The sequence below is a fragment of the Artemia sp. Qi Xiang Cuo genome, chromosome 20, assembly GCF_049724085.1.
Source record: "Artemia sp. Qi Xiang Cuo chromosome 20, ASM4972408v1, whole genome shotgun sequence".
NCBI classification, from domain to species: Eukaryota; Metazoa; Arthropoda; class Branchiopoda; order Anostraca; family Artemiidae; genus Artemia; species Artemia sp. Qi Xiang Cuo.
The window spans coordinates 53,577,527-53,591,706 of NC_142813.1; the positions used below are offsets into that span (position 1 = coordinate 53,577,527).

Here is a 14,180-nt window from a genome sequence, read left to right on the forward strand (position 1 = left end):
TTTTGTTCAAAACTCTTCTCTCTTCTGAAAAACAGAAAGAATTCTGTCTATAGTTTTGGCAATTTCTTCGACGGATGACATTCTCTGCTATGTCACAAATCAGTTTTTCTGGCTTTCCTCATCTTCTCGCAACACCTATCACTCAGCGACTTTTTGTACAAAACTCTTTTCTCTTCTACTAATCAGAAAGAGTTTCTAGTATTATTTTTGTCTACTTCTCCAACGTTTGACATTCTATGCTTTGTCACAAAGCAATTTTCCTGATTCTCTTCATCTGCTCGCAACACCTATCACTCAGCTGCTTTTTGTTCAAAACTCTTTTCTCTTCTACCAAACAGAAAGAATTCTGTCAATAGTTTTAGCCATTTCTTCGACGCTTGACATTCTCTGCTATGTCACAAATCAGTTTTTCTGGCTTTCCTCATCTTCTCGCAACACCTATCACTCAGCGACTTTTTGTACAAAACTCTTCTCTCTTCTACTAATCCGAAAGATTTTCTATTATTATTTTTGGCTGCTTCTCCAACGTTTGACATTCTATGCTTTGTCACAAAGCAATTTTCCTGATTCTCTTCATCTTCTCGCAACACCTATCACTCAGCTGCTTTTTGTTCAAAACTCTTTGCTCATCTGCCAAACAGAAAGAAGTCTGTCTATATTTTTAGCCATTTCTTCGACGCTTGACATTCTCTGCTATGTCACAAATCAGTTTTTCTGGCTTTCCTCATCTTCTCGCAACACCTATCACTCAGCGACTTTTTGTACAAAACTCTTTGCTCTTCTACTAATCCGAAAGATTTTCTATTATTATTTTTGGCTGCTTCTCCAACGTTTGACATTCTATGCTTTGTCACAAAGCAATTTTCCTGATTCTCCTCATCTTCTCGCAACACCTATCACTCAGCTGCTTTTTGTACAAAACTCTTCTCTCTTCTGCCAAACAGAAAGAATTCTGTCAATAGTTTTAGCCATTTCTTCGACGCTTGACATTCTCTGCTATGTCACAAATCAGTTTTTCTGGCTTTCCTCATCTTCTCGCAACACCTATCACTCAGCGACTTTTTGTACAAAACTCTTTTCTCTTCTACTAATCCGAAAGATTTTCTATTATTATTTTTAGCTACTTCTCCAACGTTTGACATTCTATGCTTTGTCACAAAGCAATTTTCCTGATTCTCTTCATCTGCTCGCAACACCTATAACTCAGCTGCTTTTTGTACATAACTCTTCTATCTTCTACCAAACCGAAAGAGTTCTTATTAATGGTTTTGGCTACTTCTCCAACTTTTGACATTCTCTGCTATGTCGCAAAAATATGTGGAACTAATTAGCTAATAGCCGATTTTCGGCGAAATATAATGCAAATCGTAAACCAAAGAAATTAGTATGGCTATATCTCTCCGAAAAAATCTTTGATGAAACTACGATGAACAAAAAAACACAAAAAAAATATATAATTTTGCACAGAACCCTAGCTTTATTACCTTATTAAGGTTCAGGTAAGATCATATTATCAAAGTCCAAGTTCTCGAATTTCATATCTAAACGTATATTTCATATGCAGTTTGGTACATTGAAAATAACAAAAAAGGGTATTTTTTTCATTTTAATACACAACCCTTATATATCTGCTTGAATAATCGGCAATGAGCTGCTGCAGCGTAAACAAGCTTTCGGGTGGGCGAAGGTGAATGTCGTATACACTTTGCTTTTTTCAGCCAAATTCGCCACTAATACTGCAGTACATATCCTCTCTCCAATTCCTCCAGCTCCCTTGCCCAGCACAGGATTGTCAATCTCAGTAGAATAAAAATAAAAAAATTGCCAACCGAGCACATTCAAAATCAGTTTCATCCAAGTTTCCAGTAAACATCATCCCCTCTTTATATCTAAGACACCCGATACCCCTCAGCCGTTATCCAAGAAATAATGTTATATAATAATATAATACATACACAGTATAAAATATTACAACACAGCTACGCACGCTTATCCTCCATCCCAAACTACTTAATTTCATATCTAAACGTATATTTCATATGCGGTTTGGTATATTGAAAATGACAAAAAACGGGATTTTTTTTCATTTTAATACACAACCCTTAAAATTTTTCCAACGGATCTCGATGCATCTCAAAGCTTGAATGACTTGTTCAAATACTGATTACATACTTGTGTGTTTTTTTGGGCAATAAAGATATTGATTGATACCTGCTCATTCAAGCAGATTTATAATTCTGCTCACTAAGAATCTTGCTCACTAAAAAACTCTTTGATAAAATAAAAGACCTAAAAGCACAAAAAAGTACATGAAAATATTGATAGAGCCTTAGCTACATTAACTCACTATGATTCAGCTAAGATTGACGAAAAATGGCTCATGATGAATACCATTATCATTAAACAATTTTATTTAATCTCTGTATTCGGAAAATGCTTTTCAACTTCTTATATTTTATGTGATGAAAAGGAAGTGTGCTCACCGACATTATTTTCCTGGAACAATTCCCCCCATCTAATACATTAATATGGGGTTCTATCCCGCTTCCTAGGGATGTAATGGGGAAAACGTTGAGATTGCTAGGACATGTTTTGCCGATATAGGATGACCGACTGCCAAATGTTGTTCATCAATGAAGTGGGATATGAAGGAAATCGAAACTTCTTTAGAGCGGGGGATAAAAAATGAAGCTTTGAATAGACTGGGGTGAAGCAGGAGTGTGCGGAGCGGTGTTGACCTCAACCGGTGTGGTGCTGCAATGAGTTAGTAGTAGTAGTTGAAATTTATATTATCAAAGTCCATATTCTAGAATTTCACATCCAACCGTATATTTTATATGCAGTATGGTAGTTTGAAAATGAAAGAAAAAAACTTTATTCGTTTTAATACACATCCCTTTAAATTTCTCAAAGAAATCTCGATGCCTTTCAAGAGGTCATGGCTTATTCAAATATTAATATAAATCTAATAATCGATTGATCTATCATTTAAAAGGATGTTAATTTTAAGTGTTTATATTTAAATTTTTCGAATAATATTTCTCATTTTTCAGAGGATGGTCATTTGAGTAATAGAGAGTTCATTGCTGTGATGAAAAATCGTTTGCTACGTGGATTAGAGAAGCCCAAAGACACGGGATTCTTTAAATTTTTGAGTTCAGTTGTAAAATGCGCTAGAGAGTGCAAACCATCACTACCAGAGTTTTAATAGACAGTTAACATGAACTTGGATTTGTGCTTTCTCGTAATTCTGTTGAATTATTCAATTAATATGTTTTTGCGAACTAAGATATAACCTTCAATTTATTTGAGTGGCAACCACAGCCATTGAGAAGAAGGAGGAAGTCCTTTAGGCCCAGTGCTGGGTCTTTTTAAGCAGAATTTACGTTGGACGTTTAATTTACCTTATCCGTTAGGTTTATTTAGTTTATTGAAATGTTTTTATTTTAGAACTCTTATACCTTCGTTTTTTCCACTAATAAAAATAGAAAAATCAAAAAAGATCTACCATCAAAATGTTTAAGGAAAATTTGCATTTTATAATTGTAATTAATTGTAGATAATTGAAAGTATTTAATTGTATTGGAGCATTGAATATAATTTCAAAATGATTGTATTCAAAGTATATAAGCGAATTGTAGGAAAGTGTATAATTGTAGGAAAAGACCAGAGGAATGTTGCATGTAATTTTTCGCTTCCAATACTCAGATCCACTGCTATGCTCCTTCACTCTTTTTGTAGTTGAAAAAAGGGGGAGGAATGGGTAAAAATGAATTTGTCCCTGGGGCCTAGTTCCACATTTTGACGACCATGCTGTAGAGATTTGAAAATTCTACAAATTTTATGTAAACAGTGTTGCCATCTAACCTTTAATTGTTCCATAGCATGTTATTGATGACTCGTCTACCAGCACTTTCAGAAAATTGTGAAAACCTACTCTTTTTCTTAGGAACGCTCATAATAACTTAACGTTCTGGTGGTAGAACAGTGCTGGTTCTGGATAGTTCCGGCAAGATGTACATTACCTAAAATATAATTTTTGCCAAATACCCCCCAAGGGGGGAAAGAAGAAAGTAAAACGTATCAGATTAGTTTGGAATATGATTATAAAAATGACGGGTGTTTCTTGCGACGTGACCAAAATTGAATATCTAAACTTAAGAAGATGGAGATGGATGACTTAGCGATGTTGATATTGCTGACGGTTTTCTAGCGCTAGAAGTAATAGATAGTACATTCCTATCAGTGCAGTTACTCATCAGTGTCGCCTTCTTTGTTTATTAGGGTTCTTAAGCCGTAGTAAAGACAGAGCTTAGGACAACGGAGATAATAACATATTAACCTTAACAAAATTGATAGGTACCTGGTAATGGCACTTTATGTACATTTTAGAGAATTTTTGTAGTGACTGACCAGACACGTATTTTCGTGGTAAAGCTTGAGCGAGGTCGGAAGTAAAAGTTATGTTGTATCATTATTTTGTTGTATCATTATACATGTTGTATCATGCATCATTATTATACCTTATATTGTATCATTATGCGACACAAAGAACTTTTTGTCAAATTTATTGCGTATTTTCAAAAAGCTAAGAACGAACAAAACAATAACAGCACCAGCTTTTAAAAATGGGGTTTGAGTTAAATGCAACAAGTTACTATGCAACAAGCAACAAGGTGCTTGTAACGATTGGTAACCTCTTCAGAATTTCTAGAAATCACTGTTTTTATTCATCCTTAATCAAAAGAGATTATTTGCATCTACTTTCTATGTAGCTGCAAAAGTAAAATTCTATGTAGCCTTTAAACTGCCATTAGCAAAAAAAAAATCTTATTGCAGGGCTTGGATTGTATCGAGCGTAGCTTTCATTTGACTTTCCTAGTTTAAGAATGCGCCTGTACAATCAGGCATAACTTTGTTTTGCCTTTGTCACGCCTGGAGTTCTTATCCAACATTTTCACACTTTTGAGATAATTGCCAAAACCGCGTGCTAATCTGTTCTCAAAGGGAGTATCAAATTTTGATTGAGTATATATTGCTCTGCTCATTTCCCCTTGAGAGCAGCTTAGAAAAGGATTTTTGGCGTTTATATGAAAGTTGTTGTAGTGTCAAATACGATCTTAAGGCGTGACAGCACTAATACGCCCTCGTCGTGATTCGTTGATTTTTTTTTCTTTTCCGAAGTTTGAAATAGTAGACTAAACATCCGACTATAGTGGACCAAACGAACCAATCATGCTGAGTGGTTCAGAATTAATGAGCATCAGACATAATTATAATGCAGTGATTTAATGCTAAATCTATTATAATGAAATTGTAATATAAATTTAGTATATTCTTTATAATATAATTTCTATATTTCTGTAATTTAACATTGACACTAGGGTTTTGTCACTCCAGGGGGAACAGTTTTGGAAACCTCAGGGTATTCCCCGTAAAATGAACGATTACTCCGGAGAAATATAGATTATAATGAACAAAGAGTTTGTTATTTCAAAAATTGTCTGGAGTCTAATGCAAACTCAAAAATTTGCATGATACTGATTCAAAATAATTGAAAAATTAGTAAAATGAAAAATAAGTGAAAAATTTAGTCAAAGTTATGTAAGACTTGAGAGCCTACTTCGTGAAAAGCCAAGACAGATAGTCTCTGGAAGAGGCAAAGCTGGCATAACTATTTCAGAGTTTTGTTAAAATAATTATTTTCACTTCTTCATCATATTCTATTATCCTAGGGTAGAACTAAGTAAGATAGTCATTAAGCAAAAAGAAAGTCGTTATAGAGGCTCCAAATAAGATCAAAAATGTAGTTCATACGAATTCACGATAGGAAAGGGGTCTGTTACCACTAAGACAGTTTTGGAGAAATAAACTAAAATTGGGGTAATAATTAACCGTATCAGAATTTTAGCATTTGGCTTAGTTGTCTAGAGGGAATTTATCTAGAGTTTAATCCCTACTACTGGATTATAATTGTAACAACATACAGTTATTATAATGTAATCTTGTTGGTATCTTAGAACTTTCTTTTTAAGTATGTTTTTGTGTGGTTTGAACTTTAATCCCAGTGAAAATTCTTAACTAACCTACTAATATTTTCCAAGAGTGTCATTGCCCAAAGTGTCGCAGTTTTTCTTCTTTTTTTGTATAGTAAAAAAGATTTTATCATCAGACAAAGTTTCAAGATTTTCTGCTTAATTAAAAGCATCATCGCCTTTAGGATGACCACACACTCGTCGATACCTATCTCCTGTCACGGAACTCCCTACCAGTCAAAATTGTTAAAAAAAAAAAAAAAAAACAACTAGCCAGTAAGCTAGTCTTCATGGGTCTGCAGGCAAGCAAAAAGCCTGTTCTATGCAGTGGTGTCAATTCACAAAAAAGCTAGAGGGGGGGGCAAAATTTTGTTTTCTGAATCTGGGTGAGGGGGTAATTTTTTTTATTCTTTCAATTAAAATTCGAAAAACAGGCATTTTTCAAGGAAATGCCAAGATATATTTATCAAGCCCCAGGGGCGGGGCGGGGATTATGCCACCTCTCTCCACTTGCTATGGTTGGCAGCTCAACTGATGCTAAAATTTCAAATTTCAAAATCAAATTTTTTGTTAGGCTTTGTTCAGTTTGTGGGTGAAGTTTTTTGCTTTTTTCGACAAAATTTGAAAATGAATATCATCTTCTTTAGAATGTCAAATACGGCTCTCAAAAATTAATGTACTTAATGTGGAAATGTATTATTCTGAACTAAATAGCCCAGGTTGTGATTACTTGGTAACTGTCTAATGTCTCTTGTCGGGTTGTTGATTCAAATACATACCATACAAGTATGTCTTAATTTTGCTTTAATAAAATTAATTTTCAAATATATGCACTTTAATAGTCCAAATAAATGCACTTTATTTGCGTTAATGTCTTTAGTGGCGCATTTATCCAAACGGCCATTATACCCATAATCTATGCGTTCATTTTCTATATGTTCATTCTGCTTTAGGCTTAGGTCACTTGTTCCCCTGTGAGTCCAAGCAAATTTAGTCCTCCAATTTGCATACAAGTCCAGGGGACATTATCCGTCACGCGTCAGCCCAAAATTAATTCGATCTTTCATCCCTTAGTTCTATGACTATCTACCTTAATTCTGCCCTAGGAATGATGTATGGAGGGATGGAGGATAGATTTATGCATCAACAAGTGAAATGGTATCGTTTTTACACATTCCTAAAAAGGGCTTATGTCAGATTTTCCTAACCTCACCCGGACTATCTTTCTTGGCTTTTTCTACAATTAGCGATGGCTTGATGCCCGCAACTGCTTTATTTTAATTAAAAATCAACGGTTGCCATAGTAACCCTTAACATCAGTTGCTCAAAATGTGTCCTCTTTGTTTTAATGTGTTCTGATCTTTTACGGACAAGTGGCTCTACGACGGACCATAATAATTTACTTTAAATCCTAGTCAAAAGTCTCTTTTTAAATGTTATGTATCTTGTGATTTATGCATCTCATTGATCATTTTTTTTGCTCTTAAATAAATAAATTTGAATAATCAAGCCGTATGTTTATCACAGAAGGTACAACCCTAGTTTTACCCTAGTGGTACAACCCTAATTGTATCACAGAAGGTAACAAAAGATTGTTAGCTTTAAATATTGGCCGAACCACGACTGAATTTTGTTGATTAGTGATTTGCGCAAGTTGCTTGTACCTGTTCTACAGAATTAGGGTCGGACTGTAAACGTGACATTGTGTCTGACGTGTCGGCCATTTCTTTCCTCGGCTTTGCTTTGTTATTTAGAAATTCAAGATTCTCTGTATTCCTGATTGGCAAAATCACGGTTCTCTCATTTTATCATACTTAGTCTTTTTTATTTATATCGACCGTAAGATCAAAACCGTTATATATTTATATCAGGTTTACTGAATTTTATCAGTAAACACTTATAATACTTTTTATCTTTAAACATTTATAACATTTAACATCTAATTTAATTTAACATTTAACCTCTTTTAATGAAACATTTTAATTTAAACATTTAACCTCTTAGTTGCATTAATTTAATTTAACATGTAACCTCTTAATTTAAATGAAACATTTTAATTTAAACATTTAACCTCTTAGTTGCTTCTCATGAAGCAACTAAGAGGTTATATTGGAATATGCTATGATGGGAGGTCTTTCCGCTTGGCGAAAGTACAATAAACAAAATTTTCTTTTCTGTACACTTAAAAATTATGGTAATATGTCTCACTACCAATGTGTTTGTTACCTTAGAGCCATGTAAAAGCTCTCATTTGTCTTCCATTAAAAGCAACAGTGGAGGAAGATTTATTAAATGTTGACCAGAGGATTTGCCAACAGATTCTTTTAGGTACCCGTCTGACTGACCGTATTTCAAACAGTAAGCTGTAAAAAAAAAAGGTTGTTCCATCCCGCTATCTAGGGCTATAATTTGAGAATGATTGAGATGGTTAGGGCAGGTTCTGCAGATGAAGGATGGCAGGTTATCAAAGTCGTCCTTTTCGATCAATGGCTAAAAAAAAGCAGATCATCCCCAAATGGGATGCGTAGTAATCGCAAGGAAGGACTTGATTGAAATTTGAAGTTCTTTGGAGGGTGTTAAGAGGAAGGCTTTCAATAGATTAGGATTAAGTAGGAGCGTGTGTAGCTCTATTGGCCTCAAATAGCTTGATGATATGGTGAGTCGTTAGTAGTACTAGTAGTGATATCCATAAATCCTGCAGGAGCTGATGCAGTCTTTCCTATTACAAGCTTATATGTATAGGAAATAACATTTTTTCTAATTAGATAAATCATTCGTTCGTCAATGGCTATAGTATATAAGTTTTTGATCATTTATTTTGTAATGTAACTAACTAAAAAATTTACTGCTCAAGCTAATCTCTGGCCGGGTTAGTGCTTTTTTCCTGTTCTATCATTGTTATTCCATGCCAACATTATCGGGGGCATACTTTCATCAAAGCTATGATAATGATGCCAGGATTCAAGGCTTGTGCACAGGGCAGCCTTCAGGCTAATTCTCCCAAATCCCAACAAAACCTGGATATTCCTCTACCCTCGCATAATTGACGTCTCTTACATTTTTGAGTTGCCCTTATTCCAAATTCTATCCCTCCCCACCATGTCATAAATTTCTTTACGCATGTCTGTATCATCGTATCAATTTTTGTGGAAGGCCCCAAAGTTTACTATTATGATCTTGAGCTATTATTTGATTTCTTTTTTTCCTGCTAGAGGTGATCCTTTAACTTATAAAGAGTTCTGAAAAACTAGTTATAGATCACCTTTATATGAAACTAGTCATAGGCAGCGCTATGTGGGCACAATTTGTTTGTTTTTTTTGGTTCTACATACCCGGGCACTTCGTATCGAAGGAGTTTTCATAGAAACTTAGAAAAGGACTGAATCGATTGAAAACTGGGATGGCTTGTGTCCTTTCGAATAGTCGATAGTGGTCGAAGTACATCTAACCCCCCCATGCCCATCATTCCCCTAAACACATCCAATCAAAATTTTGTGATAGCCATTTTGTTCAACGTAGTTGATTTCCAGATAGAAAATATGTTTTTGAGGACACTCCCGCACAACCATCAGGGCAAGGGTTTTAAGCTATGCGCTGGGGGGATATAAGGTTTTTATAGAAAGCTTTGTCGTAGAAACTTCAAAAGAGGCTCATTCGATTGGAAATTCGAAAGGGCTAGTACCCTTTTTAATATTCGAAAGTGATTAGGAGGCAACAAGCCCCCCCCCCCACGCCCATCATATCCCGAAACACATCCAATACAAATTTTGATATTGAGACATTTTGTTCAGCGTAATTGATTTCTAGGTAGAAAGTATGTTGTTAAGGAGAACACTCCCCCACAGCCCACGGAGAAAGGGTTTTAAGTTATGCCCTGGGCGCATATAAGGTTTTTATCGAAGGGGTTGTCTTAGAAACTTCAAAAAATGCTCATTCGATTGGAAATTCAAAGAGCTAGTGCCGTTTTAATAGTCGAAAGTGATTGGAGGGCATCTATCCCCCCCAGGCCCATCATTTCCCCAAACACATCCAATCAGAGTTTTCAGATAGCTATTTTGTTCAGCGTAGTTGATTTCCAGAAAGAAAATATGTTTTTGAGGAGGACACTCCCCCACAGCCCTCAGGGCAAGGATTTTAAGTTATGCCCTGGAGGCATATAGTTTTTAAAGAAGGTGTTGTCATAAAAACTTATAAAAAGCCTCACTCGATCGGAAATTCAAAGGGCTAGTGCCCTTTCTAATAGTCAAAAGTGATTGGAGGGCAACTAGCCCCCCACACCCATCCTTCCCCCAAACACATCCAATAAAAATTTTGAGACAGCCATTTTGTTCAACATAGTTGACTTCCAGATAGAAAATATATTTTTGAGGAGGACACTCCCCCAGACACCTCAGGGTAAGGATTATAAGTTATGCCCTGGGAGCATATAAGGTTTTTAGTGAAATCTTCGTCGTAGAAACATGAAAAAGGGTTCACTTGATATGAAACTCAAAGGGCTAGTACCTTTTTTAATAGTCGAAAGTGATTTGAGGGCAACTAACCCCCCAAGCCTAACCTAACATAAACCAGACACGACACACACACAGAGACAACACACACACACACACACGCGTAACACACACAGAGAGGAAAACACACAGAGAGGACAAACACACAGAGACGACACACATACAGAGAGGACACACACATAGAAATAATACACATAGAGATAAGGTTTTTACTGAAATCTTTGTCGTAGAAACTTGAAAAAGGGTTCATTCGATTTAAAATTCAAAGGGCTAGTACCCTTTTTAATAGTCGAAAGTGATTTGAGGGCAACTAACCCCCCTCTCACGCCCACCTTTTCCCCAGACACTCGCCCACAACCCCCAGGGCAAGAGTGATAAGTTATGCCCTGGGGGCAGATAAGGTTTTTATAGAAGGCGGTGTCGTAGAAACGTCAAAAAAGGCTCATTCGATGGGAAATTCTGATAGAAAATATGTTTTTGAGGAGGACAATCCCCCACAACCATCAGGGCAAGGGTTTTAAGTTATGCCCTGGGGGCATATAAGGTTTTTATAGAAGGCGGTGTCGTAGAAACTTCAAAAAAAGGCTCATTAGATTGGAAATTCCGAGGTCTAGTGCCCTTTATAATAGTCGAAAGTGATTTGAGGGCAACTACCCCCCCCCCCTCTCTCACGCCCACCTTTTCCTCAAATGCAATCAAAATTTTTAGATAACCATTTTATTCAACGTAGTTGAAAGTTTTGGAAATTATGTCTTTAAGGATGACAACCCCTCCCCCCACAGCCCTCAGGGCAAGGGTCGTAATGCCCCGGGGGGCATATATGGTTTTTATTGAAATCGCATTTACAAAGCATCCAAAAGGGCTCCTACAATCTGAAGTAGATAGGGCTAATGCCTTTTTTAATAGCTGACATTGACCATGGAGCAACTACCGGCCCTCTCCCATATGCCACTCCTCCACATACATCGGAGTCAAATTTTCAGATAGCCAATTTGTTCAACCTAGTTGAAAGTTCTGGAAATTAGGTCTTTTAGGATGATAACCCCCTCAGAGCCCTCAGTGCAAGTGTTGTAAGTTAGGCCCTGGGGGCATTAAAGTTTATATCGAAAAATGTTATAGAAATTTCAAAAAGGGCTCATTTGATTGGAAATTAAAATTGCCCTTTTTAATAGTCGAAAGTGAGTGGGGGGTAATAAACCCCCCTTTACGCCCACCATTTCCCCAGAAACATTCAATCAAAGTTTAGAGATAGCCATTCTGTTCAACATAGTTGAAAGTTCTGGAAATAATGTATTTAAGGATGAAAAACACCCGACAGCTCCAAGGGCAAAGGTTGTAGGTTATGCCCAGGGGGCATATAAGGTTTTATAGATAGAGTTGACTTAAAACTTCAAAAGGGGTTCATTCCATTTGAAATTGAGAGGGCTAGTGCCCTTTTAATAGTCGAAAGTGATTGGAGCATAACTAACCTCCCTCTCACGCCCACCATTCCTCCAAACACATCCAATCAAAATTTTCAGATAGTCATTTTGTTCAACGTAGTAGAAAGTTCTAGAAATTAGGTCTTTGAGAATGACCTTAGGGTAAGGGTTGTAATTTTTGCCCTGGGGGCATATAAGGTGTTTATAGAAAATTTTGTCGTTTCCTAATGGGCTCATTTGATTGGAAATCGAATGGCCTAGTGCCCTTTTTAATAGTCGAAAGTGATTGGAAGGCTTGACATTTTTATAGTAAAGATCGATGTGGGTATAATGTATTATTTGTTGTTGTTGTTTAGACCAGGGCACTTCGTATCGAAGGAGACGTGGGAACTTCGAAAAAGGCTCATTCGATTGAAAATAGAAAGGGCTGATGCCCTTTTTAATATTCGAAAGTAACTGGAGGGCAACTAGTCCCCCTTCCACTCCCATCCTTTCCATTTGCCCATTATGTTTAAAAACTAAATGTTGCCTTAAGATTAAATCAAAATGCACTGTGATAATGCTAATTCCCAATAACGCATCTCAGCAGTATCCCAAGAACGACTGAAGGTATTATGTTCAAACTTTCGGTGCTACTTCTGCTCTTAAAATTGAACCAAATCGAAATAGCGTTAGTGTATCCAAGCTATTAAAGAAAGTAAACAGATTTTTTTGCGAATGGTATTAAGTTTTCCATTTCAGGTCAACTAGAGGAGGTATGAAACTAAATTAAACAGTACTGTCTGTGTCCAGATTTTTAAAAGGGTGTATGTTGTTAAAAATTGCTGAAAATTTTTCTCTAGCATACAAATAGCAGGCCAAACTATAAAGTCTTAAAAAACGAAAAGATTTAAAGTATCATTTTCTTTTTCCCTGAAAAGACTATGTCAATATAAAACGAAGAGAAATTAATTCAAAAATAAAATTTTTCTTTAAGATAGGTTTTTCAAAGAAAAGTAAAGAACTCAATTAAACAAAAAAATAGCAAAAATAAAATCAAAAACCCAAAATGAACAGAAATTACAATAAACAACCGAGTCAAACTCAAAACGAGCAGAAATTAACATAAGTTGGGCGCAAAACCCCTATACCTTCCCAAGGCGAGAACAAAATTTGCACTTTACTGAAAAAATACAAATGAATGTGCATTGTCAGTTTAGTATACATATACTGATATTTAGTAATCAAAATGTTAATATTATTTGATTTATTAAAGTTATAAAAGTAAAAACATTTATATTTTTTCACTTATCTTGTAGAAAAAGTTTTTTTTAATTAATTTCATATAAAGAGTAACACCTGAGCGATAACAAATGGACAGAAAGAGTGTTAAACGGAACCCCACTATAGCGCGGGTATGTTTCTGGCACAAAAAAGTATACGGCAAAGCTTAAGAGCCCTTATGGTTGATAAAATTCAACCATCCGAATATTTTCAGTTGGTCACATCTAAGTTGGCTATGCGCTGGTATTCGGGTTATTTCTATTATCTTCCCTTTTCCTCAGCATCGGCACTGATAACATGGCTTTTATTATTATATCACCCAGGCTTACCAGTAATGAAGATAACTAAAAATCTATCAATCTTTGAACTTATCACATGCCTTGGCATATAAAACAGAAACTACTTATGAAACAATGAAGGAGCCTTTTTAGTGTCAAAATGGCAGTATAGCTAATATGAGGAGCATTTCACATCCCATGTGCTGAAGAGAAGGTGAAAAAATAACTAGTAAATCGGATTCGAATTTTAAGGGAGACGATTTGGCCATGCAGTAGGCTATGAAGATAATATCCATTTTATGAGATTGAATTTAAAAATATTTCCCCAAAAACAAGTCTTTCAAAGAAAAAAAGCCATAAAAAAGAGCTAAACAGAAAATAAGAAAATAAGACAACCAAAGTCATCTAAAATTTAAAATTCAAACGAAAATAAATTACCACCAATGAATGAATAACAAGCAGGTGAACCAATGGAAAATGCAGGTGTTTGTGTGTGCCATAGGTAAGTGATTTGGCAAAACCCTAAAGAACCAGAATCAATTATAACAATTTCTCTGTTTAGTGTGTTCAAGACACCAAAACAAAAGATGCTTTGTTTTAAAAAAAAATTAGTCTAGGCTGCTGAATTTTTGTCTGTAAAAATTAAAACATAAAATATCTGTAGTGTAAAATTTT

The 14,180-nt window shown here is 35.6% G+C and overlaps 1 protein-coding gene across 3 annotated transcripts in view; it reads left to right on the forward strand.

Annotated features, from left to right (window-relative positions):
* Nucleotides 1–7,521, forward strand: part of MICU1 (Mitochondrial calcium uptake 1) — a 127,498-nt gene extending 119,977 nt beyond the window's left edge. For all 3 annotated transcript variants that reach the window (XM_089106330.1, XM_089106329.1, XM_089106331.1), the window contains one exon: nt 3,054–7,521. In XM_089106330.1, the coding sequence (XP_088962456.1) occupies nt 3,054–3,208 (155 nt within the window). In that variant the 3' untranslated portion in view covers nt 3,209–7,521. The remainder of the gene's footprint in view (nt 1–3,053) is intronic.
* The last annotated feature ends 6,659 nt before the right edge of the window (nt 7,522–14,180 follow it).